At 53.1% G+C, this 24,659-nt stretch overlaps 1 protein-coding gene across 2 annotated transcripts in view; it reads left to right on the top strand.

Annotated features, from left to right (window-relative positions):
• Positions 1 to 22,490, top strand: part of CA9 (carbonic anhydrase 9) — a 33,750-nt gene extending 11,260 nt beyond the window's left edge. The window contains exons 4-14 of one of the 2 annotated variants that reach the window (XM_081213359.1): positions 14,076 to 14,221; positions 15,527 to 15,619; positions 15,796 to 15,862; positions 16,339 to 16,496; positions 16,768 to 16,909; positions 18,818 to 18,898; positions 19,147 to 19,212; positions 20,050 to 20,073; positions 20,235 to 20,270; positions 20,569 to 20,662; positions 21,034 to 22,490. In XM_081213359.1, coding sequence (XP_081069485.1) covers positions 14,076 to 14,221; positions 15,527 to 15,619; positions 15,796 to 15,862; positions 16,339 to 16,496; positions 16,768 to 16,909; positions 18,818 to 18,898; positions 19,147 to 19,212; positions 20,050 to 20,073; positions 20,235 to 20,270; positions 20,569 to 20,662; positions 21,034 to 21,103 — 977 coding nt within the window. In that variant the 3' untranslated portion in view covers positions 21,104 to 22,490. The remainder of the gene's footprint in view (positions 1 to 14,075; positions 14,222 to 15,526; positions 15,620 to 15,795; positions 15,863 to 16,338; positions 16,497 to 16,767; positions 16,910 to 18,817; positions 18,899 to 19,146; positions 19,213 to 20,049; positions 20,074 to 20,234; positions 20,271 to 20,568; positions 20,663 to 21,033) is intronic. The other variant, XM_081213360.1, reaches the window with a different exon arrangement.
• Positions 22,491 to 24,659: the final 2,169 nt, after the last annotated feature.

Genomic DNA, 24,659 nt, shown 5'->3' with positions numbered 1-24,659 from the left:
ATTAGCTACTTTTTTAAAAAAATATTTATTGAATTTTCACAAATTATATAGTCAAACATAATACAAACAAACACACACAAAAACAAACAAATATAATTTCAAATCCTTATTTTCTTAAAACTTACTTCGCCGACCTCCTCATACCTCCCCTTTCTACATTCCAATTTCAAATATTTAGTTCAGCAAATTCTCACCCTTGATTTTATCTAATTGTAATCCTTTCTTTTCTTTTAACTTAATCTTTACAGCTGTAATCCGCTTACTTTCTATAACCGCAACATTTTAACACTCCTTAATTTTACAATGTCTCTTTAAATAAATCTTAAATTTCTTCCATGAAAAGACCTGGGCTGAACAAAGACATTGGATTCTTATCTCACTATACATAACTAAGCCATTTTTCACCTTCTCACCCCTTGCCTTTTCCTGTAAGACCTATTACAGTCGTTAAGAGTCGTCAAGAGGCTCTCTCAGCTATCTGCCTATCTCCCATTCCCACCACCTTCTGAGTAACACCCCTCCCCACCTTCTCACTATATAGAAGGATCTGGCAACTTCTGTTTCAGTGTATCTGAAGAAGTGTGCATGCACACGAAAGCTCATACCAAGAACTAACTTAGTTGGTCTTTAAGGTGCTACTGGAAGGAATTTTTTTATTTTGACTATGGCAGACCAACACGGCTACCTATCTACTACTTAAATTTCTTCCAATCTTCTTCCGCCGTCTCTTTCCCCTGGTCTCGGATTCTGCCAGTCATTTCAGCCAGTCCCATGTAGTCTATCACCTTCATCTGCCATTCTTCCAGAGTGGGTAGATCTTGTGTCTTCCAATACTTTGCAATAAGAATTCTTGCTGCTGTTGTAGCATACATAAAGAATGTTCTATCTTTCTTTAGCACCAATTGGCCGGCAATGCCCAAGAGAAAGGCTTCTGGTTTCTTAGGGAAAGTACATTTAAGTACCTTTTTCATTTCATTATATATCATTTCCCAGAAGGCCTTAATCTTCGGGCACGTCCACCAAAGGTGAAAGAAAGTACCTTCAGTTTCTTTACATTTCCAACATTTATTATCAGGCAAGTGGTAAATTTTTGCAAGCTTGACTGGAGTCATGTACCACCTATAGATCATTTTCATAATATTTTCCTTTAAGGCATTACATGCCGTAAATTTCATACCGGTGGTCCACAACTGTTCCCAGTCAGCAAACATGATGTTATGACCAATATCTTGTGCCCACTTTATCATAGCTGATTTCACTGTTTCATCTTGTGTATTCCATTTCAGCAGCAAGTTGTACATTCTTGACAAGTTCTTAGTATTGGGTTCTAACAGTTCTGTTTCTAATTTTGATTTTTCCACCTGGAAGCCAATTTTCCTGTCCCCAACTTTTATTAGCTACTAATCCCTCTTGCTACACCCCTAAGACTACATCATTGATACATCACAAAAAGGAGGGGTAGAGGGAGGAGTTGTGGTGGTAACCTGAGTGTCTTTTCCGCTCCTCATGAGTACTTTCCAGAGGACGAAGAGGAGTTCACTGTTTCCTGCCCCCAGAGGGAAGGGCTGGTCACTGTCCTTTGTTTCAGTCCGTGCTGAATCCACTCCCATATGCAGGTCCTTTGTGAGTGTAATGATCTTCTGTCTAGGACCATCAAGGTTGGCATGCCAACTGGGTAGGGCTCACTGCTGACTTGGGGAATTATGGCTGCCTTGTGTCAAGTCTCCCCCCATTCATAGCCCTTCCTTCATGGTGTAAAATAAAAGTGGAACGGTACATATCTGATGTATGGCTGATTTTCTATGAATTTATAACAGAAGCGTTGTTTGTGAGTGTGTGTGTACTGAAGCTCTATGGCGGAAGTTACAGTAACCTTACAGTAACCTTACTCAGCCTGCTCAGATTAAAGAGCTTTGCATCTGTTCGATATATGATTTCTACACCAGAGGGGAGTTTCCCTTCAACAATGTGTAGGATCATGGCAATGGGAATAATAGAGTTGGGGTGATAACACATCTTTGTTTAACGCCTGATCCCACAGTGAATGGTTGACTTTGAGAGGCATTGTTATCCGTGATTGTTTCCATCATATTATCTTGGAAGAGCCAAAGGATGTTCACAATTTATATGGTTAGCTGATTTTCAGAAGGAAAGTCCACAGGGCAGTACGATTTACAGTGTCGAAGGCCTTAGTCAGGTCAATAAACGCCATATACAGGGGTTGGTTTTGCTCTCTGCATTTTTCTTGAAGCTGTCGAGCAGTGAAAATCATATCCACTGTCCCCCTAGAAGGTTGAAAACCTTTTTGGGATTCAGGAAGGGTAGCCTCAGATATAGTTAGGAGATGGTTTGCTAAGATCCTTGCAAGAATTTTGCTGACCGCAGCTAATAGAGAGATGTCACAATAATTTGAAGACTTTGACAGGTATCTTCTGTCTTTGTTGTTTTTCATTTGGTTAATACCTGTACACAACTCTCCCAGATTTGGAGATACTGCAGATTGGAGATATTGTGTACAGCATCACTGTAACCTCAGCAAAGCTTTTGTCCTAGACTAGGCACCCCAACCTGCGGCCCTCAAGATGTTTTGGCCTACAGCTCCCATGATCCCTAGCTAACAGGACCAGTGGGCAGGGATGATGGGAATTGTAGTCCCAAAAATCTGGAGGGCCAAAGGTTGGGGATGCCTGTCTTGGATCCATTTGTTCTCTCAAAGCAGGAGTTTTTCCAGTGAGGGTGTTGGAAGGATTGTTTAGCCTGGCTCAGAAAAAGAGGCCTTGTTCAGACCAGAGTTTACTGTGTCAATTAATACATTCACACAATTTGCCTGTGCAGTTTCCTGGTGATTCTATAGGGAAATCTGAGGGGTCTAAATGGTGGGGCGAGGTATGCACCAGATAAGGCACTGCTCTCCACCTCCCTGCCCTGTGGTACTTAATGAAGTCAACCAATGAGATGGTATTGAGTGTCTGCTGGCTTGGGTTCAGAAGATCAAAGTTGCTCCTCGTAGGCAGATTCAAATCTGTGGGGGTGTGGCCAGAGAGAGAGTGGATGAGCAGCTCAGTAATGCTCAAATGTGGACACGCCCTTAGCAACCAAGGTGCTTCCTCTGTGAATGGGCAAATGCCTCTTGCGTGCCTACTGGGGATAGGGGGTGCAGGGCTCTGCCTGCTCCCCTAGCCAGGCTGTGTTCTGGTTAGGCAAGAGTCAAAGTCCCTTCAAGCCTATTGTGCTGGTTGTTGGGCGGGGGCAGGGTAAGAGCAGCCTCTTTTCTTTGCCAAACCTTTTCACTCTGGCTCACTGAAGCCAGCGGTGGCGCAGGAAGTGGATCCCTGCTCCTCTGGGTGTGATCTGCTAAGGACAAACACCTGCTGCCAGCTGAGCTCCCTGCTTGTTGGCTAGTCTTGCGTTTGGGAAGATGTGGGCACCTCCTTCCTTGGCAGGGGGTGGGGTGGGGGGAACAAACTGATAAGGAGCTGGGACTCTCTCCAGCAGATGTGGCAGCCAAAGCAATGTGATCCCTGGACAAATTGGACAAGTTTTCCATTGCCAGGTTGCTCTGGCCTTAGAAAGACCACTTGCTGATCTTGGCCCGTCTGCTCAGAAAGCCCTGCCCACTCTCCCTGGCATTTGCTCTCAGCCATCTCTAGGGATGGGACCAGGGTCACTGCCACCGTCACATGAAGTCACTGGAGACAGAGGCTCCTTCTGAGGGGAGACCCTCTGAATTATAACGGGGGGGGGGCAGATCCACAGTACAGTGGTACCTCTAGTTACGAAATTAATTCGTTCTGGAGGTCTGTTCTTAACCTGAAACTGTTCTTAACTAGAGGTGTGCTTTCACTAATGGGGCCTCTGCTGCTGCTGTGCAGCTGGCACATGATTTCCATTCTCATCCTGGGGCAAAGTTCTCAACTCGAGGTAACTCTTCCAGGTTAGTGGAGTTTGTAACCTGAAGCATTTGTAACTCAAGGTACCACTGTACCATACTGTAGATGGCTCTACTGCTGAGCTATGCCATCTTTCTGCTCATGATCTCCTTTCACAATGTGCTGTGCAGCAAAGCAGGTTTCCTCTCTGCCTATTTTTTGAGTGGATTGGAGTCCAGCAAAGTCTGAAAAAAGTCTACTCTGGGCCAGTTTGGTTTGGATGGAGGAATGCAAAGTTTTTGCCTTCAACATGTTTGACTGATGCAAATATGAGGCAGATTGCAAACATTGTTGGTGACAGGAGTGGAAAAGAATAGAAAGTTGAGCAAAGCTGAGCGAATGCACAGGTGCCCTTGCAAAGCGATTGCATAGGCAGGAAGCAGAGGCAAATCTGGAAACTCCTGTGGGCTGCAGACTGAGCAGGGCTCTGTAGTGACAAGAGCCTGTTGTAAAAGAAAGAAAAAGGAAGGAAGGAAGGAAGGAAGGAAGGAAGGAAGGAAGGAAGGAAGGAAGGAAGGAAGGAACAGCCATGATTGTTCAGGCAAGTGAAAAGGGCCCACATCTTCTTGCTCTTGGCCAGTAGTCGAGTTTCCTTCCTTCATTGCTGAAGCTGTGCCTTTGCCCTCAGGCCCTCCTTCACTTATTTCTATTCTGAGAAGCCTCTTGATCTTCTCCTCCCTTCAGTTGGGCTTCCATGGACTGAGGGGGGCAGGGATGGATGCCTAGGGACCAGGAGGGCGGGGGGGGGGGGAGTGTTCCTCCTCCTTGTGGCTGCCCAATTCCATGGGAGCTCTTTGAGGCTACAGAATTTTCTCCTGGAGATGTAAAACCCCAAAATCAGAGGGACACACACACAGAGAAATATCTTAAGTTAGAAGACAGCTGGAGAGTCCATTTCTGCATACTCTGAATAATAGTTGCTACTTGCAAGTTGTCAGGGCTGCCACTCAGTCCCAGCTCACATAGGACCACGCTAGCCAGCGTTCAGGTTAAAAGAGTCTTTATTGGATTACAGGTTCCATTTCCAAACTGCAATGTGCAGCCCTACTTCTTCTAGGTCAGACCGGCGAAGACCCGTCTGAGTCTCCGCCTCTAGCACACCAGCTTAATACCCTAGCCTTGCTCCACCTCCTGCGCCTTTCCTTCCGTCTCTGGGTCCTTCTGCCCCCCGGGGTCTCTTCTTTCCTACTCTCTTCTGACGCGGACCCCCCTGACCCTTCCGCCTCCTTGCGGCGGGCTTTGGGACCTGGCTCACTCTCTGGGCTGCTTACTGCGCCAGCTTCCGCTACATTTGAACTTGGCGCGCGCGCCCAACTCTCCACCTTCCTCTTGATCGTTTCGTCGCTCCCCGAGGTGGGCGTGACTACTCCTGACTCATGCCCTCCCTCCTTCTGAAAGCCTCCGGAACCCGATATCTGGTCCCCTTCCTCCCCGCTGCTCCCGGCTGGGTACGTGGGTCCCGATCTCCAACTGCTGCTCTCTGATCCCTCTCTGGACCCTTCTTCCTGGGGTGTCCCCCTGTTTTCCCCCCTTGCTCTGACCACTGGCGCTCCCTTCTGGGAATCCTCGGACTCACTGGATAAGCTCGGCGATCTCGGTTCGTCATCCCCACTCATCTTTCCTTTGTATTCCTCCCCCTCGCTCTCTGTCTCCTCCCTTCTCTGCGTCTCTGCTCCTGAACCCCTGACATCCATCCCCCCCTCGAAGCCCCCCCTTCCCCCCTCCCCGCTTTCAAGGGTGGTTGCTGGGTGCTCCATCATCACAGGAGTGAATGCCGGATACAGTTCGCTCCTCGTCGCTGGCCGCCAACTGAAGATCTCCGAGTCTTCCTCCTCGCGTTCGTCAACGTTGAGCTGCTCCGCCTCCATTTCAGTGCCGCCGTGCTCGAAACCGAGATCCTCCCCGCACACGTCCATGTCAGTCTCTGCGTCGGTCGCTTGACCTGGCATCTCCAGCCACCTCCGGCGCCACTGCTCCTCTGGCCGATCGTCCCACCAATACGAGGTGTCGGACGCCGAACCCTCCGGTGACCCCTCTGGGGAACGTGTGCGCTGTGCGGGCTCCCCGTCCGAGTCGAAGCCATGGAACGTGCTGGAGGAAAGTGTGGGTGTGAACAGCCAGTCGTCGAAGAAGCCTGCTGGCATGGGTCTGTGTGGGAAAAGGGCATGAAACTCGTCCTTGAGCAGGGGTTCCTCCAAAGCGTAGTCTGGCACCCAGCTATTAGCACTGGCCCGGGTGCCCTCTCTGGCTAGGAGGTATTCCACTCCGTCTTCCCCCCATCTGGAGTCCAAAATCTCCGTGACTTCGTTGATGGGGTCCTGCTGTGGCAATCTCCCCGCCTCCGTCCGCTCCTGAGACGGACTCGGTGCTGTTCCTGGTTCTTGGAACCTGTGAGGTGTCCTGTAGGGAGTGAGCACCGACCTGTGGAACACCGGATGCATCCTGGAACCCTCCGGTAGCACCAGCCTGAAAGCTACTGGGTTGATCTGCGCTTCGACTTGGTATGGACCGAGTTGCTTGTGCCCCAACTTCTTTTTGGCTAACGATCTGGTCGGCACTGCGTGGGCTGCCAACCAGACCCAGTCTCCCACTCGGATCTCTTCGCCAACCCGCCTGTGCTTGTCCGCTTGCACCTTGTAAGCGTGCTTCGCTAGCTCCAGCTGCCGTCGGAGTTGATCGTGGACCTCCTGCAACTCAGACGCGAAAGCGTCCGCCGTCTGCGGTTCCCCTTCCCCCACTCTGTCCAGTCCCGGGAAGGTTCTGGGATTCCTCCCATTGTTGGCGAAGAACGGCGTCACCCCTGTGGACACGTGCTTCGTGTTGTTGTAGGCGAACTCGGCGAGCGGCAGGTAATCCACCCACGTCGCAGGCTGTTGATTGGCATAGCATCTCAGGTACTGCTGCATGATGGCATTGACCCTCTCCGCTTGCCCGTTGGTCTGCGGGTGTCTCGCTGATGTCAGGTTGATCTTGACGTTCAGGAAGCCCATCAGCTTCTGCCAGAAATTCGAGATGAACTGGCGACCGCGGTCGGACAGTATAGACCGCGGCAGCCCGTGCACTTTGAACACGTGATCTATGAACAGTTTGGCTGTTTGTTCTGCCGTGGCCACCTTCGCACACGGTATGAAGTGTGCCATCTTGGTGAACAAGTCCACCACCACTAGTACAGCTGTCTTGCCTCTCGAGCTGGGGAGATCCGTGACAAAGTCCAGGGCCACCCTCTCCCACGGTTCAAACGGCGTTTGCAGCGGTTCCAGCAGTCCCGCCGGTGGTTTGTGCACTGGTTTGGCCCTCTGGCAGGTGTCGCACCTCGCGACGTAGTCCGCGACTTCCCCTCTCAGTCTGGGCCACCAAAAGTCCCTTGCGACTAATTCCACCGTTTTTTCCGTGCCAAAGTGCCCGGCCGTGGGTGCGTCGTGCAACTGCTGCAGTACCTTGGCGCGAAGTTCATCTCCCGGCACGTAGATGGCCCCTTTACGTAAGAGCAAGCCGTCCCGTATCTGGAACTCGTCGCTCTTCGCTGTGCCCTTGTGCACCTCGGCCATCTTCGCCTGCGCGAATGAGTCGTCCTGCAACGCCCGCCGCACCGCATCCAGGTCTACTGTGGCTGAAGCGCACGCCCACGCAGCTGGCGCGAAGATGTGCATGGCTGCCGCTGGCGTCGCCTCTTCGAGGTATTGCGGTTTTCGGGACAGTGCATCCGCCATGATGTTGGTGTCGCCTGGGACGTACTCTATTCGGAAATCGAAGTCAGCAAAGAACTCCGCCCAACGTATCTGCCTCTGGTTCAGGAACTTCGCCGTGCGCCAGTGCTCCAGATTCTTGTGGTCCGTGCAGACCTGCACCGTGTGCTTGGCGCCGATCAGGAAGTGTCTCCACGCCTTGAAGGCTGCATGAATGGCAAGCAACTCCCTGTCCCAGATGGTGTAGTTCTGCTCCGACTTGGTGAGCTTTCTGGAGTAGAACGCTCCCGGCCTCCAGACCCCCTGTGGGTCCCTCTGCAGCAGGACAGCTCCCACTGCTCTATCGGACGCGTCTGTCTCCACCCGCATCGGTCTGCTGGGGTCGATATGCAGCAGTTGCTCTTCCGACGCGAAGAGACGCTTGAGTGCCTGAAAGGACTGCTCCGCCTGCTCCGTCCAGATGAATTTCTTTTTCTTGGAGCTTAGCGTGTCCATAATAGCCGCCGTCTGCATCGCGCACCCTTTGATAAACTTGCGATAGAAGTTGGCGAAGCCGACAAACCGCTGGACCTCCTTCCGGTTGCGCGGGCTCTTCCAATCCAACACCGCTCGAACCCTGGCGCTGTCCATGGCTAGCCCCTTGTCCGACAACTTGTAACCCAAGAAATCCACCTCCGTCGTGTCGAACTGGCACTTCTCCAGTTTGGCGTACAGTCTATGCTGCTGCAACCTCTCCAGCACCTCCCGAACATCCTGGTCATGCGCTTGCTGCGACTCGGAGAATATCAGGATGTCATCCAGAAAGCAGACGCACTTCTTGTAGAGGAGTCCCGCCAACACATGATGCATGAAAGCTTGAAAACAGTGAGAACCGTTTTGCAATCCAAACGGCATCACTCTGTACTCGTAGGTTCCCAGATGCGTGAACATGGCTGTCTTCCACTCATCGCCCTCCCTCATGCGGATGAGATTGTACGCCCCTCGCAGGTCCAACTTGGTAAACACGCGTCCCTTGCGCACCGTCGCCAGTAGGTCGTCAATCCTGGGCATGGGGAAATCAGAGGGCTTGGTCATCTTGTTCAAGAGGCGAAAATCCACCACCAGCCTTTTTTGGGGCGTGTCCTTCTTCTTCACAAAGAAAACAGGACTGCCCCCTACTGCCCTGGACTCCCGGATGAAACCGCGCTCCAAATTGTGATCTATGAACTGTTTGAGTTCCTGTAGTTCATCCTCCGACATGGAATACAGCTTCCCCTTCGGTAGCGTCGCCCCTGGTAGGAGGTCAATCTTGCAGTCATATTGCCTGTGCGGTGGTAACTTGTCTGCCTCCTTCTCGCAGAAGACCTCCAGAAAGTCTGCGTATTTGTGGGGGACTGCTTGCAACGTTCCCAACTGCAGTTGTGATTCCTCCTCCTCTCCCTCCTGTTCGGGCAGGATGCAGTGTTCTGCGCAGTAAGAGGAGCCGAAGATCAGCTGTCGCTGGTACCAAGCCAGTGTCGGACTGTGCCTGTCCAGCCAACTCATGCCCAACACAATGGGTGTGTCCGACAGGCGGGTGACGTTAAAACTGATGACTTCCCTGTGGTTGCCAAGGCGCATCACCATTGGCGGCGTTTGCTTCACCACCTGCCCCCCCAGCAACTCTCTACCATCCACTGTGACGACTTGCAGGGGCAGAGTGGCCGGTAATAGCTGTATAGCGTGCTGCTCCACAAAATCCTGTGCTATAAAGTCTGCGTTGCTTCCAGAATCCACAGAAAGCGGCACTTCGATAGTGACGCCATCGGGCAGCTGGAGAGATGCTGTGAGTTGCACTACTGGTTTGGGTGGGAGGGGGTCCGTGGGTTGCAAGATTGCTGGGGACTGCTTCAGTGATGCGTCTGGCTGGGCCCCAGTGCCTCTGTCTCCAGCCAGACATCGTCGTTTCCCTGCTGTTGTTCGCTGTGTTGCGTGGCCGCTTTCACCGTTGCGGAGGCTGCAGTGTGCTTGGAGCTCCTCTGGGGACACTCTTTCGCCAAGTGTTGAGAGCTGTCGCATATATAACACTTCCTGGTCCCTCTAGGAGGTTTAGTCTTGACTGCCGCCGGTGCAGGGGCTCTGGTAGCTGACTGAGCCCTGGCGCCTCCCACCTCCATAGGTTCCACTCCCCCTCCTGGCGGAGGTGTGGATTGCGCACGCGCAGCTTCCCTGGGAACGAAAGAGAAACTTCTCGCTGCTTCGCGCCCTCCACGTCCTTCGTCTCTGCACCATGGACGTTCTTCCAGCCTCACCCCCACAGTCAGCGCCCTTTGGACCACCTCCTGCGTGCTCCGGGGCCTCTCCCCCCTCGCAATTTCGTCTTTAACAGCACTGCTCAAACCCTCCCAGAAGAGGTCTCTGACTGGGGGCGAATCCCGGTCCCATTCTAAGGCACTGACCAGCGCAAAAAAGCGGGCGTGATACTGGCGTACGCTCGCCCTCCCTTGTTTCAGTCCATGAATCTCCCGTCGGGCAAGATCCACGTCAATGGTAGATAAAAAGCACGCATCCATCGCTTTGATAAAGGCATCTGCATTCTGAAGCGCCGGATCTTTATCCCTCCACAAATTGCGTAGCCACGCTTTCGCATCCCCATGCAAATGGGATAGTATAAACCCCACTTTCTCTTCCTCATCCCTAAAGTCTTTCGCCAGCAGTTGCAGTGCGCACATTACGTCTGCTCGAAAATTGGGGTACTGTTGTAAATTCCCATCGAAGTGAGCCACAAGCCCTCCTGCTCTCCGTGCCAACCCAACCCCCTCCGGTCTGGGTCCTGGCTGCCCATGCTTAGCCAATGCTTCAAACCTGGCGTGGAGATCTCTGTAGGCGGCTGCCGCATCCTCCTCCCTTTTCTTGGATGCCTGTACCTCCGCGTTCAATTGGGTCACTGCCTGTTGCAGCGCTGAAATTTTCTCTGCTTCCGTCATCTCTGCCAACCGTTGTGAGCTCGCTCCCAAACACCAATTTCCTCCTCTCGCTGCTTCTGCCTCCGCTGCGAGGTATCAGGTGTCCGAAGCTTTAAGGAGACGGGTCTTACTGTCAGGGCTGCCACTCAGTCCCAGCTCACATAGGACCACGCTAGCCAGCGTTCAGGTTAAAAGAGTCTTTATTGGATTACAGGTTCCATTTCCAAACTGCAATGTGCAGCCCTACTTCTTCTAGGTCAGACCGGCGAAGACCCGTCTGAGTCTCCGCCTCTAGCACACCAGCTTAATACCCTAGCCTTGCTCCACCTCCTGCGCCTTTCCTTCCGTCTCTGGGTCCTTCTGCCCCCCGGGGTCTCTTCTTTCCTACTCTCTTCTGACGCGGACCCCCCTGACCCTTCCGCCTCCTTTCGGCGGGCTTTGGGACCTGGTTCACTCTCTGGGCTGCTTACTGCGCCAGCTTCCGCTACATTTGAACTTGGCGCGCGCGCCCAACTCTCCACCTTCCTCTTGATCGTTTCGTCGCTCCCCGAGGTGGGCGTGACTACTCCTGACTCATGCCCTCCCTCCTTCTGAAAGCCTCCGGAACCCGATATCTGGTCCCCTTCCTCCCCGCTGCTCCCGGCTGGGTACGTGGGTCCCGATCTCCAACTGCTGCTCTCTGATCCCTCTCTGGACCCTTCTTCCTGGGGTGTCCCCCTGTTTTCCCCCCTTGCTCTGACCGCTGGCGCTCCCTTCTGGGAATCCTCGGACTCACTGGATAAGCTCGGCGATCTCGGTTCGTCATCCCCACTCATCTTTCCTTCGTATTCCTCCCCCTCGCTCTCTGTCTCCTCCCTTCTCTGCGTCTCTGCTCCTGAACCCCTGACACAAGTACATACCCTCATTCTGATAAAAAGCACTACAGTGGTACCTCAGATTACAGACGCTTCAGGTTACAGACACTTCAGGTTACAGACTCTGCTAACCCAGAAATAGTACCTCGGGTTAAGAACTTTGCTTCAGGATGAGAACAGAAATCGCGCAGCGACAGTGGGAGGCCCCATTAGCTAAAGTGGTACCTCAGGTTAAGAACAGTTTCAGGTTAAGAACGGACCTCCAGAACGAATTAAGTTCTTAACCCGAGGTACCACTGTACAAGGAAGTTTAAATTACCACAGATTTACATACATCAATGAATAAATCAGAACCAGCAGCCCCCTTCTTACTATGCTGGAGTGTGGAATGCCTGATTATTATTACTATTCTTACTATTCTTATTCTTTTATTTTATTTTCTACCTTATCTTAATTAACCTCATAGGCCACAAACATGTATCACAGAACTGGGTTTTTCCCATCCCCAGGTCATGGATTTTATTTTTATTTTATTTTTTATGGGGAGGGATATTTTAGTATATGCAGCGATTTTAAATAAGTTGTATTGTTTACTTAGGGTTCTTACATTGCCTGAATTGGATGATTACTTTTTTTTTGGGGGGGGTTGATCACTCATATGAATGTCTGCTATCTTTTCCCACCAGTTTAAGGTGGGATAAACTTGAATTGTACAAAAATCTGCATGACATGTGAGTTGGTATTTGTATGCTTTTATTTGAAAATTAAGAGAAAGAGACCCGCCATTTAGGCTAAGGTTCTCAGGGGCCCCTCTGAGTCCCAGGGGCCCCTGCCACAGTCCCAGCCTCCTGCTCCTCTTCCTGGAGAGAGAGGCAGTGCAAGGAGCTGTGCTGCGCAGCCCAGAGACTCTTTGCCGGAAGGTCTTGCCTCTGCTGCAAAAGCAGCAGCTGTAGCTCTCAAGAAGAGGCAGGAGAAGGGGCCACCCGCCAGGTTTCCCACCCCAGAAACCGGTGCCTCTTTCTATCAATTTGGCAAAGAAGTCAAAGTATCCAAATGAGATGGGGAATTTTTAATCTCACCCCATCCCTTGGATGCAAAGGTCTGTGTGGGGTCAGGGGTGTGGAATTAGGCCGGCTGCAGACCTCGCCCAGTGGCGGGTGGGAAGCACCTGGGAATACATTTCATAGAATCATAGAATCATAGAGTTGGAAGAGACCACAAGGGCCATTGAGTCCAACCCCCTGCCAAGCAGGAAACACCATCAGAGCACTCCTGACATATGGTTGTCAAGCCTCTGCTTAAAGACCTCCAAAGGAGGAGACTCCACCACACTCCTTGGCAGCAAATTCCACTGTCGAACAGCTCTTACTGTCAGGAAGTTCTTCCTAATGTTTAGGTGGAATCTTCTTTCTTGTAGTTTGGATCCATTGCTCCGTGTCCGCTTCTCTGGAGCAGCAGAAAACAACCTTTCTCCCTCCTCTATGTGACATCCTTTTATATATTTGAACATGGCTATCATATCACCCCTTAACCTCCTCTTCTCCAGGCTAAACATGCCCAGCTCCCTTAGCCTTTGACCATTTTGGTTGCCCTCCTCTGGACACGTTCCAGTTTGTCAGTGTCCTTCTTGAACTGTGGTGCCCAGAACTGGACACAGTACTCCAGGTGTGGTCTGACCAGAGCAGAATACAGTGGCACTATTACTATTATTTGCCATTGCAATGCCACCTGCAGACACCTATTCCTGGATGCCTCAGATTTGTTCCAGCGTGCGAGTGCCAGCACTTCTGCCCCAACTGTGCCGTCTGTCGGAAGTGGGTCTCCTCCTCTGCCTGACTTCCCTGTGCAGTGCAAGCAGCGGCCTGCAGAGAAGACAGAAAAGCTGACGGAACTCACTGTGTGCCCCCCCCGCCCATTTTCCTTACAACTTTTGCCCAGAGTAATGGCCGCCCACCCAAGGGGGGGGGGGATTCATGGAAGATAAACCTCCTGATGTCTACTAGACATGAGGACTGTGCTCTGCCTGCCAGAGGAGTCAGTGCCTCTGAATGCCAATGGCTGGGGAGAGAGTGGCTGAACTTGCACGCAGGTCCTGCTTGTTTCTAGGCTTCCCTTTGGTGAGAAGACGATGTGGATGAGGTGCCCAGCAGGCACTTCAGAACATAAGAAGAGCCCTGCTAGATCAGGCCCAATAGGACCCATCCATTCCAGCATCCTGCTCTCCCCTTCGCCAACCAGAAGCAGGAGCTGAGCAGCAGAGCCTTCTGCCCTCAGGCGCCTTGTGAGTTTTGCCTGAGCGGTGCCCTTGGTGCAAAGGATGCCAAGGAGGGAAGCTCTGTCTCCAGCGTGCAAAGAAGGAGAGGGAAGCAGCAGCCTCTCATCCTGAGCCAGTGTGCCAGTGTGGTGTAGTGGTTAAGAGCGGTAGTCTCGTAATCTGGGGAACCGGGTTCGCGTCTCCGCTCCTCCACATGCAGCTGCTAGGTGACCTTGGGCCAGTCACACTTCTCTGAAGTCTCTCAGCCCCACTCACCTCACAGAGTGTTTGTTGTGGGGGAGGAAGGGAAAGGAGAATGTGAGCCGCTTTGAGACTCCTGAAGGGGAGTGATAAAGCAGGATATCAAATCCAAACTCTTCTTCTTCTTCTTCTGAGTGTCTCTCCACTTTACACCCCCCCCCCCGCAGTGGTCCTCGACCTGCCCAGGAATTTGACCCTCACCGGCGGGGGATTCCCACAGCCATACCAGGCTGCCCAGCTGCACTTGCACTGGGGGTCTGCCCTGAAGCCCGGCTCTGAGCACACAGTGGATGGGCACCGCTATGCTGGGGAGGTAAGTCCCACTGCGCCTTGCGCGGCTCCCGCCTGCTTCTGGCCTCTTGCTTGGCTGCTTTGAGAGGGTCTCATGCAGACAGGTGGCTTGTGAGTAGTTTGAATAAATAAAAACTATGACAGCCCCCCCAAAAGAATCCCCAGTCCTCCTGATCCACAGACCTGACAGGAGGGGGTGCTGGTGACCCCCCCAGGCCCTTGGCTGATCTGGGGGCCCAAAGGTTGCATCAGCAGGGTCAGGGAAGGGCTTGGCGGTGGAGGGGGCAGCACAGCTGGATTTATGACATTTACAGCCCCGCCCCCCAAAAAAATGCCTCGGAGGGAAGCTCACCAGTCCAGTCTAATCCATAACAATGAGGGCAGTATCGCAATCGAATAGTATAAAAATATTGTATGATGTCATATAATGATGACCTTGATGACAGTACAAATAATAATATCAGGTAAGCACAGGTATTTATCTTTTTAAAATAGCAGCCATTAATTTCACCTTTTGGATTTATAGGTAATAATAATAATAATAATAATAATAATAATAATAATAATAATAATAATAATAATAATAATAATTTATTTATACCCCGCCCTTCCTGGTTCAGAAACCAGGCTCAGGGCAGCTAACAACAAATTTAAAGCACTTAATTGTAATACCACATAGAAGCATCATAAAATAACAGTATAAAAACATGAATAACAATAAAATTCAAAGTTCAGAAATCAATTTGGGGGAAATCCATCCAATAAGCATTAGATAGTCACCAGGGCTAGCTGGCTGAATTGGTCCTACTTGGGCCAGCAAGGAGGCCAGGGGAGAATTAGCTGTGGGGTCTCAGAGCGGGTAATCTTCACAAAAGGGGAGGGAAGAGAAGAGAAGGGAAATAAAAGATCAGGCTGAATTCAAATTAAAGGCCAGGTGGAATAGCTCTGTCTTACAGGCCCGATGGAAGAAGGTTAAATCCTGCAGGGCCCTAGTCTCCCGGACAGAGCATTCCACCCGGTCGGAGCCATAGATGATTTTGCATAGACTTTCCAGCTGAAAACTTGCTGAATTCAGCTAATGGTCCGTTGAATCCGGCATTCTTTGCCCCAAAGCTGCCAGCTAGATGCCTCTGCACCTCAGGAAGAAATCCTGAAAGTAGGATGGCCATCCCTGGAGGAATATAGGAAAATAAATCTACCAATATCATAATGCCATTCTATAAACATACTGTATGAAGTGAAACACTGCCTGACTTCTTGAGCTGCTGGAGAAGGTCCAGATGGGACTTTTGAGGGACTCATGGCTCTTCTCTCTTTCTGCTTCCAGATTCATGTGGTTTATTACAGCTCCCACTTTGACACCATCCAGGAGGCGCTGGTCGAGCCCGGAGGCTTGGCTGTGCTGGCTGCATTTCTGCAGGTGATGGTGGCAGAAAGAGGGGGCAAATGAAGCCGTGCAAGGGGTCTGAGCAGCTCCTCCTGCGCTCTGGGGCAGTGGGAGGGGGCTGCGTTGGAGACATCCACCAGCACCAGCTCATGAGAGGTGCAAAGGCCCCCACTCAGAGCTCTCAAGAGCCCTTTCCACTGCCATTCCAGGTTGGGTCAGAGGAAAACGAGCCATATCAGCACATCCTTGAACATCTGAATGATGTCCATGAGGAAGGTAAGAGCAAGGGGTGCTGCAAGGAGCCCATGGGCAGAAGATGCTCATCCAGCCTGTCAGCTCTTGCTGGGCTGCTTTTGCTTTGCCTCGTCTAGGGAAATCAAGATTCCTGCAAGACTCTGTGGGTGCAGAGTGGGTGCTGGGCCATGGGGAGTCAGGGCTGCCTCTCCCTGGGCTCCAGCCCCTTTGGGCAGGGGCTCTGCAACACAGCTTTGCATTTGCACTTTTTTTGGGGGGGCACACCTTGTGATGTTTTGGGACCTGAGATATTTTGGGGCTGGAGCAACTCCCCTAGGAGGAGAGGCCACGATGTTTAGGGTTTGTCCATTTAGGAAAAAGGCCCATGAGGTGTGTTAGATTGTGCATTGTGTTTTCTCTCTCACACACTTGTTACTGGAACTCTCTGGGGCCGTCTAACAAAGCGGGTGTTCTGGGTCCCTTTGCTATGGACCACCCTCCCCTCCTTTCCTTTCCAGGAGAAGAAACCTGGATTCCTGCCTTTGATGTAGCCAAGCTCCTTCCTGACGACCTCAGTCGCTACTTCCGCTATAATGGCTCACTGACCACTCCACCTTGTTACCAGACGGTGAACTGGACAATCTTTAACCAGACAATTCAGCTGTCCCCAGATCAGGTCTGTCTGGGTGGAGGAACATGCAGAGGGGTTGTCTTGTAGGAATACGGTTCCCTGCATGTTGCCTTGCTTCTCTGTCACTGGGTGTGGTCTGGTGATCCAGCTGTGATTCCTGCATTGCAGGAAGTTGGACTAGATGACCCTGGGGAGAGCTTCCAACCCTACAATTCTATGATTCTGTGATTTGCTGGACTCCCCTCTACAGTAGGTCTGTCTTTGGATCCTTGGGAGTGGTGTTTTCTGTCGGATGACCTGTGCCTTCTCATTTCAGATCTCTCTGCTGGAGGACACCCTTCATGGAGATGAGGACGAGCTGATCCAGGACAACTTCCGCTTGCCTCAGAGTCTGCAGGGCCGGAGTGTCCTGGCCAGCTTCCCGATGCTCCACAGCCCAGAAGCGGCTCAACCACCTGGTAAGGGAGCCTGTTGCTGGGCTTAGCTGAGAGTTCTGCCTCAAGACGGTCACACCTCCAACTCTGTAGAACAGCAACAAGGCAGCCTGTGGCTCCCTAGATGGTCTTGGGGCGCAACTCTCATGATTTATGGGCTGGAGTCCAGCAACATCTGGATGGCCACTGGTTCTCCATCCCCTCTGAAGGAGGGCCAGGGAGCAGTGCAGGTGGAGAGCCTCCCCAGAAACACCTCTGCCACCACAGAGTCCGGCCACTTCTCTCTTTGGATGTTTCATCCCCTGATGCTCACCAGTATTTATATCTCTCCTTTAGTCTTTGTTTCTAGTAGCTCCCTGCCCTGACCTCTTTCCTTCTCCTCCTTGTTCTGCTGCTTTGTCTTCCCTGTACCGGGAGCAGCTGTATTGCAGGGGGTTGGACTAATTGACCCTTGGGGTTCCTTCCAACTCTACCGTTCTATGATTCTCAGAGTTTTGAGCAGCTCCTCTCGCCCACTGATTTCTGCCTTGGTCTCGTTCTGGATTAGAGGAGCAGTCCCTCCATTCAAGGTGATCTTGAGCAGCCTTGTCTCTTGTGTACTGAGGTCCATGACTCTGGGACAGACACAGCCCTTTCTTCTCCTCTCTTCTCCCTCCCTTGGTCCTTGGCTACTTCCTAGCCTCCTCCGTCCCACCCACAAAAACACACACAGTCTGACCCTGATTCCTCGGGCTGTGGGACAATCTTGTTATCAGGCAAGGCTGTTGATCTGGCCTCCCTCCCAGGGCCGCCACTTGCCCTCCTTCCTGGTCTCCCTGAATGGGCTGTTGTGTCACAGGAAGGTTTCCCCTCCCAAGCCAAGGTGTGCCTCACCTGGCAGCTGGGCCTGGCCAGGGGGGGGGGCAGGTGGAGTCCTTTGGAGGAAGAGATAGGATTGTTTGCCAGGCAGTTGCTCAGCAGCCACAGGAGGGTTTCAGGCTCCGCCGTCTCCACCTGGCTTGGACGTCACTTGAGGGCATCTGTGGCTTTGCTGGGGAGATATCAGACGGAGCCTGAATCTTTGGTGCCAGGGAGGGCCTTACTGCCACTGAACAGGTGAAAGGGCTCTTAATATTAGACAGCAGCACCAAGCTTGGGTAGGAAACCTTTGATGGAGCTGAGCAAAGCCCAGGACCATTCCTTTGCCTGCCTGCCCATCCAGAGCCGCCAATCCCAGGAAAGCTGTGCAGAACAATGGCCCCCTTCCAAAGACAACCATTGATATGCATGGCACTTGGCACCTATGGGGGGCAGTTTCAGGCAACCTGAATGGTTGGCTGATGGTTAGCTCAGTTGGTGAGAGCCTGGCGCTAGTAAAATCAAGGTTGCAAGTTCTTTGATTCCTGCCTTGCAGAGGGTTGGACTAGATGACCCTTGTGGTCCCATCCAACTCTACGATTCTATGCATCTATGATTCAGACCGTTATGGGGAAACCAAAGTGTCTGTCATGGGATGTGCGTTGCTGTTGCAAGTTCTGCTCAGGGAGAGCAGTACCCTCCCCTACTTTCCCCACCAAATGACAAATCCAGCCACGCTCCCTGGAGGCGCAGCTGTGGCAACTCCCTTGCACTCCTCTTGGAGGCTGTGAAGTTGGGCCACAGGGCTGCAGATTCCCTGGGATGAGGTGGTTGCCCCAGGGACATAGGAAGCATAGGGTCACAGGGTCAGACCCCTGGACCACCATGCTCCGAGAGCAGCAGTGGCTCTCCAGGTTTCAGGAATGACTCTCTGCCAGCCCTTTCTGTAAATGCCACCAGTCGAGATTGAACCAGGGCTCCCCTGGCCCAAGAGGTCTCGCTATGGGGCTCCGTCTTTGCCTGCTTGCCTTGAGTGAGCACAAGGACCAAAAGCGCAAAACAACACTGACCAGCTCCTTGTGCTCAATCCTGCAGGTGAGGGGGAATCTCCAAGGGCCCTGGATCCTTATGGTCCTGCAGAGGAAGGTGGGGGCGACAGTGCAGGATCTGCAGCAGGTAAGGCCTTGGGCTGCCCCCAAAATGAGGGGGGGCCTGGCGGGGAGGTCTGGCTGGCAGCTCTGCTTCTGGGCTTCCTCTGGGGTGGAGGCCAGAGGGGGAGACATCCCTCTGCCTTGATGCTCCAGTTGGCAGGCTCAGCAGGCATTTCCCCTTGGGCTGCCTCTTTTGAGGGCAGAAGCAGCTGTGGGTGAGGAAGGGCAGCTTCCCCTGGAGGGGCAGGTCTGACGCTCTTGGTCTCCTTGCAGGCAGAGGGCAGCCCCACACCCCAGATGGTGCCTCAGGGAGAGACCCTGAACCAGCCTCTGGAGAAGGTATGGCTCTCTGGCTGGTGGCTGTGCTGCCCCTTCCTCTCTCACCAGGCTCCTTTCCTTCTCTGCTCCCTCCCCAAATCCCTGCTCTTCATGCCGGGTTGGCCACTGCCACCGCCTCCCTGATGCTTGTCTGGGCTCTCCTTTGGCTGTGGCGCCCAGGGAGCTAAAATCTGGGCTGAGCTGCAACCTATAGGCTGTGGGCCTGATGTGGGGCAGGGTGGTGTGTTACATAACCCCCTCCCCTGCTGCCTCCCTTCTTTCTCTTGCTCCTATTCTTTGGGGAACAGTCAAACCATTCCTCTTCCTGCCAAAGAAGATGTGAATGAACCCCTCAAAAGTTCTGCCACTGCCTCAGCACCACCCACAGTTTTGGGGGGCAATGGGGTCCTTGTGAAGCTCCCTCTGTGGCTACACAGTTGCTGTGGCTTTTGTGTGGTTGCTTCTGGGAAATCTTCCATGGTGGGCACATGTGAAAATTGGGAGGGGAGGAATTCACATCTTCTCTCTCCCCCCACAATCAATCAATCAATCAATCAATCAATCAATCAAAGCTCTACCTATTTTTTGGCACCAGGCTCCTCCCTCCCTTTTTACCTGGGCATTTGGCTCTGAAACTTAAGGGTTTTTAAAGTGCTGTTATGCCATTTCGTGTGGCAGGTGACGCCTTTCACTGGCGCTTTTGGGGGTTTTACTGTTCTGCAGGCTTGTTCTTGTTGGTTTTGGTGTCTAGACTCTGCCGTAAGCTTTTTTGAGACACTTTTGTGAGCAAAGCGCCTAATAAATATAAAAGAAAACAATCACAGCTCCTCCTACAATTCACTGTCTTGTGTGTTTTAGGTCAGAGTCCAGCCTCAAGTTCAGGTAAGAGCAGAACTAGGGGCTTGTGTCTCCCCTCCTCCATCTTCACACACACCCCCCCCCCCGCAACCTGAAACATTGATCACTGGTTAGTAGCTCAGGAGAGGAGCCCCCCAGCTGCCCCTCCCTGGCGTCTGACTCCCATTTTTCTGCTTTGCTTCCAGGTGCTGACCAGCAGGTGGGCTCCTCCCTTCAGACAGGTATGTGCCCCATCCCTTGCTCCACCTGGGCACTATAGGTGGTGACCTCACTGCCTTCTTGCTGGGGGGTCTGGGGCAAGAGCTCTTCTCCACCAGTTTCCCTGCAGGCTTTGTGGTTCACACTGCCATCCTTTATGTGCGGGTCATGGCTCCCCTCATGCAAGCCTGGAAGGTGCCTCAGAAGGGCCCCCCCACCAGCCAGACAGGACAGGACCTCCCTCACTCCCCTCACACCACTCAAGGCCTCCCTTGGCTACCTTCCCCAGGACAGAACCAACAGGTTGCTCTCTTTCCACAGGGGACGTGTTGGCCGCCATATTTGCAGCTCTCTTTGGCATCACTGCTCTGGCCTTCTTCCTCTATGTCCGGAAGCACCAGGCCCAGAACCGCAGGTAAGAGGGGAGGGGCATTGCAAGCCCCTGGAGCTGAAGGCACAAAGCCCAGCAGAGGCTCTTTCAGGGCAGCTCCTGGATCTGGGGCTTCTGCCTAGGACCCCCTTCTGGGAGGGGTGCCACAAGAGTCCTCGTGGCTGGGGGGGACCCCCCGTGCCTCCCAGGTGCTCTTTCTCGGCCTTTCTCCCCTCTCCCGCTTCTCAGGGAGGGTCCCAAGAGCTGCTCCCCTTTCCCACTTCTGTCTGTGACCTGCCCCAATGGAAGGGCAGTCTGAGGCACAAAGGGGTCCAGTGGAGACCTGGCTGCTGGGGAGAGGGGGAAGAACTCTGTCCTAAATGTGCCTCTACTTGCCTCCCACTCCCCCCCTGCAGACGGGATTCTCAGCCCATCAAGTCCAGCATCATCTACACAGCAGCCACCACAGAGGAGAATGCAGCCTAGAAGGAAGCCCTGGCAGTGTCTCTCCCCCTGCCTCTCACGACTCCCTCTGCCACGTCTGAACACCTCCCTGCCCCCACCCCACAAGGAGGAGACACCCAGGCACCCAGCCCCACGGTGTCCCCACAGCCTTGGCCCTGGCACTTGCCCCCTTGACTGAGCAGAAGCATGCAGGAAGGCGCCTCGGACACCAGCACAGGGACCTCGGCAAGGGCAAGGGCTCCTGGGTGAAGCAGTGGCAAGCCCCCTCTCCCTTTTCCCACAGTCCTGGGCAGCAGCGGCTGGATCTGGCCCACCAGAGGGGGCACTGCTCTGCTGGGTCAGGCCCAAGGCTTCTTGAGCCCAGCCTCCTGCTGCCCCCTGTGGCTACCCAAGGGCCTTGTGCAGGACGTCCCTGGAGTGGGAGACCCTCCCTGCGGCTGCTCTCCTTCCATGGGGAGCCCACAGCCAGCATGCCCTGTGGCCACAGAGGGCCCCCTCCTCCTCCCTGCCTTGGTCCAGTCCGCCTTTCATGGCACCCAGGTGGCTTGCTGACACTGCGTCTAGTGGGAGCGATGTCTAGCCTTGGAGAAGGAGCCCTTCCTGCTGTCCATCCTGAATATGTCAACAACTGTCTTCGTTCTGGTTGGTTCTGAATGGGAGGAAGACTGGGACCGAGCGCCGGATGAAACCCATCTCTCCATTCCCACCTTGCTAGGGAGGCAACTTGGGTCTGCTGCTCTGAGCCATTGCAGGGCAGTGCCAGGTGGGCATCTTGGCTGATGAAGGGATGCCCAGCCTGGGAGACGTTCTCCGGCCGACACACAGTAGAAGTGAGCAGCGCAGAGACAGCGTCAGGAGGAGGCAGGCGCTAAAGATTCTGCTGTGCACAAGATGCGCCCCTGGAGTAGTTCAGCTGAAAGAGCAACAAGAGCAGCTCCCTCTCTTGCTCTCACACTCACAATCTGATTCACGGCTTCATTACTGTTGATTGAGGGACCTTTCCTTTTTCATCCCGAAAAGGTTTTTACTGGGTATTACTGGCAATGTTACAACCAGGAGAAATATGTACGGGGAGGAGATGGGAGAGAAATGTAGCATTTCCGCATTTTCCTTTGGTCTCCTCTTCCTCTTCCCCTTTGTATGTGACGCGGTATATTTTGTTTCCCGTTTCTGTTCCTTTCCTGTGGTTGCCTTGCCCCCCAGCACTCTGGTCTGCCTGGATGGGATGGAAGCCCGGCTGGACGTGGACTTCGCTGCGGCAGCTGCTGGGTCGCAAAGGCCGCACACAGAGCATTTGTTGTGAACTGAGACCCCCTTGCACCCCACCCCCTTTTGACAAGAACCCACAATGGAACCAGGCCTTTATTGTGTCAGTTCTTTTTTGCATTACAAAAAGGTTTGAAGCACATGCTCCCATCTCGGCCCACTTTTTAAAAGAGAGTCACAGATGTGCTGGGTTGGAAGGGACCCCTGAGGTCATCCAGTCCAACCCCCTGCAGTCCAGGAACCAAAGCTCAAGCATCCCTGATGTGAAGGACAGCCCACCCTCTTCCTGGGGAGCCCCCTTCCTTCTTCAGTTCTGAGGGAAGCCTCCCCACCCCGCCTGAAAGAGCAGGGCTTCAGGGAGACCCCAGAGGGCCCTGAGGATGGGGAGAGGGGAAGGGAGGCCTCCGAGCCAGGCTGGCCTGCTTCTGGCCCCAGAGGCTCAAGCCCTGCTGCTTCTGTGGGGTGCCCTTCGGCTGGGAAATGAAGCCTGGCCCTGGATCCAGGCGTGAAGACGATGCCCCACGACACAAGGCAGGGATGGGCAAAAGGGCCTTGGGCAGCACAGCACACCTCATCCATGCTGTGCACATACAAGAAAGGAGGCCTCCCTGGAAACTGCGGGTTGCAGAGGGGTGGACTAGATGACTCTTTGGGTCCTTCCAACTCCTCAATTCTAGGACTATACAGGAGAGGGAAATGTCAGGATGCCGTGGGTGAATGGATCAAGACTCCTTTGCCAGACTGGCGCTGCCATGTCAGTCGTTCAAGAGAAATCAGAAGCCCAAGAGCACATAGACAAGTTTGGTGACTGAAATGCCATGGCCAATAAACCAGCTGGGGTGGGAGAAGGCAAGGGCTGTAGCTCAGTGGTAGAGCACCTGCTTTGCAGGTAGTAGTTCTCCAGGTGAACCCCCAGCATTTCAAGACAGAGTTGGGGAAGAATCCCGGCCTGAACCCCGGAGAGCCACCGTCTCTGGAGAAAGTGTGGAGCTCAAAGACCCAGTGGCTTCTGGACTCGGCTGCAGTGCCAGGCCCAATGGCAGTGGGTGGTGGGCACCTTTATAGCAGGGGGGAGGCAGGGCCTGTAGCCTAGGGGGCAGCTGCCTGCTGGCATGGCCCTGAGGCTGAGCCGCAGGAAGGGGGAGGGGCCCAACAGGCCAGTTCTGTAAAGCAGGGCCAGGGGAGATTTTTGGCTCCACAGACCGGATCCTTGTCAAGACCAGCCTTTGCTAAAGCTGGCAGGTGGGTGAAGCTGGCCGACTGTGAATCACATGACCTCATGCTGTCACCTGATTGACGGGTGAGATGTCCTTGCCACCTGTCAAGATCCCTCGGCTGAGGTTCCTGGTGTGGTGGCTCAAAGGCAGCTGCAAGCAGGACATTTTGGCTTTGCCCGCAAAAGGGTGCTTTCTGCCTGCTCTGCTTGCAGGTTTCCCATAATGGGCATCTGGTTGGGCACTGTGAGAACAGGATGCAGAACACTCTGGCCCTTGGCCTGATCCAGCAGCCAGGCTCCACTTAGGCAACTGTTTTGTCCTTCTCACCACTTGACATGGGAAGGAGAAACAAGGAGTCAGCCAAGCAGGATTGGCCTCCCTTCGCACCAGCTGGCAGAGGCTGGCAAGGGCCCTCCTGGCACTGGAATCAGCCTGGCACCACCAGGATTGCTCTCTCCACACTGGCTTGATGTGAAGGCACCACAATCCTGTTCTGGGCATGGATTTAAAGGCCAGACTTCCTGATTCCCAAGTTGAAGCAAGAATGGATAACGATCAGCAGGACAGAGATGGACCAGGTGAAGACCCCTTCACTAGCAGTGCTCCTCTTTTCTTCCATTTATTTCTGTTTTCTTTCATGGCCAACATTGTCAGAGTGTCAGGCTGATGGGAAGCTGGTTGCAGAGGTTGACTGGCCACGGGGGTTTCTGTGGACATGGCTGAGGTTGAATGCAGGCGTATCCTTAGGGCATCAGTGAAGGGTGGTATGAAACTCAAACAGACCACGATGTCAGAAGCAGGATAAGCCCAGCAAAGGGAGAGGCAGTCAAAGAGCTCAGGCTTAAGGCTCTCAGGATGCATCTTCATGGCAGCTATTTGGAGCTATATTAACTTTTTCCATAAAGGAAAGGTTTGGGGACGGTTGGAGGAGGCGGCTCATGTGGCCTTACCTGTGTCGTTTATCAAAGAAACTGTGTTTCTTTCTAGATTTGGGTGCTCTTCACATTGAAAAATTGCCCCAGAGTATACAACGAAACAGGAGGCATTTTAGGGCCCAATTAGTACTAGTGTTGAAAACCCTGGATTAATTGAGG

This window comes from Podarcis bocagei (assembly GCF_964188305.1).
Source record: "Podarcis bocagei genome assembly, chromosome: 11".
Classification (NCBI taxonomy): Eukaryota; Metazoa; Chordata; class Lepidosauria; order Squamata; family Lacertidae; genus Podarcis; species Podarcis bocagei.
This window is presented reverse-complemented; position numbering and strand designations above follow the sequence as displayed.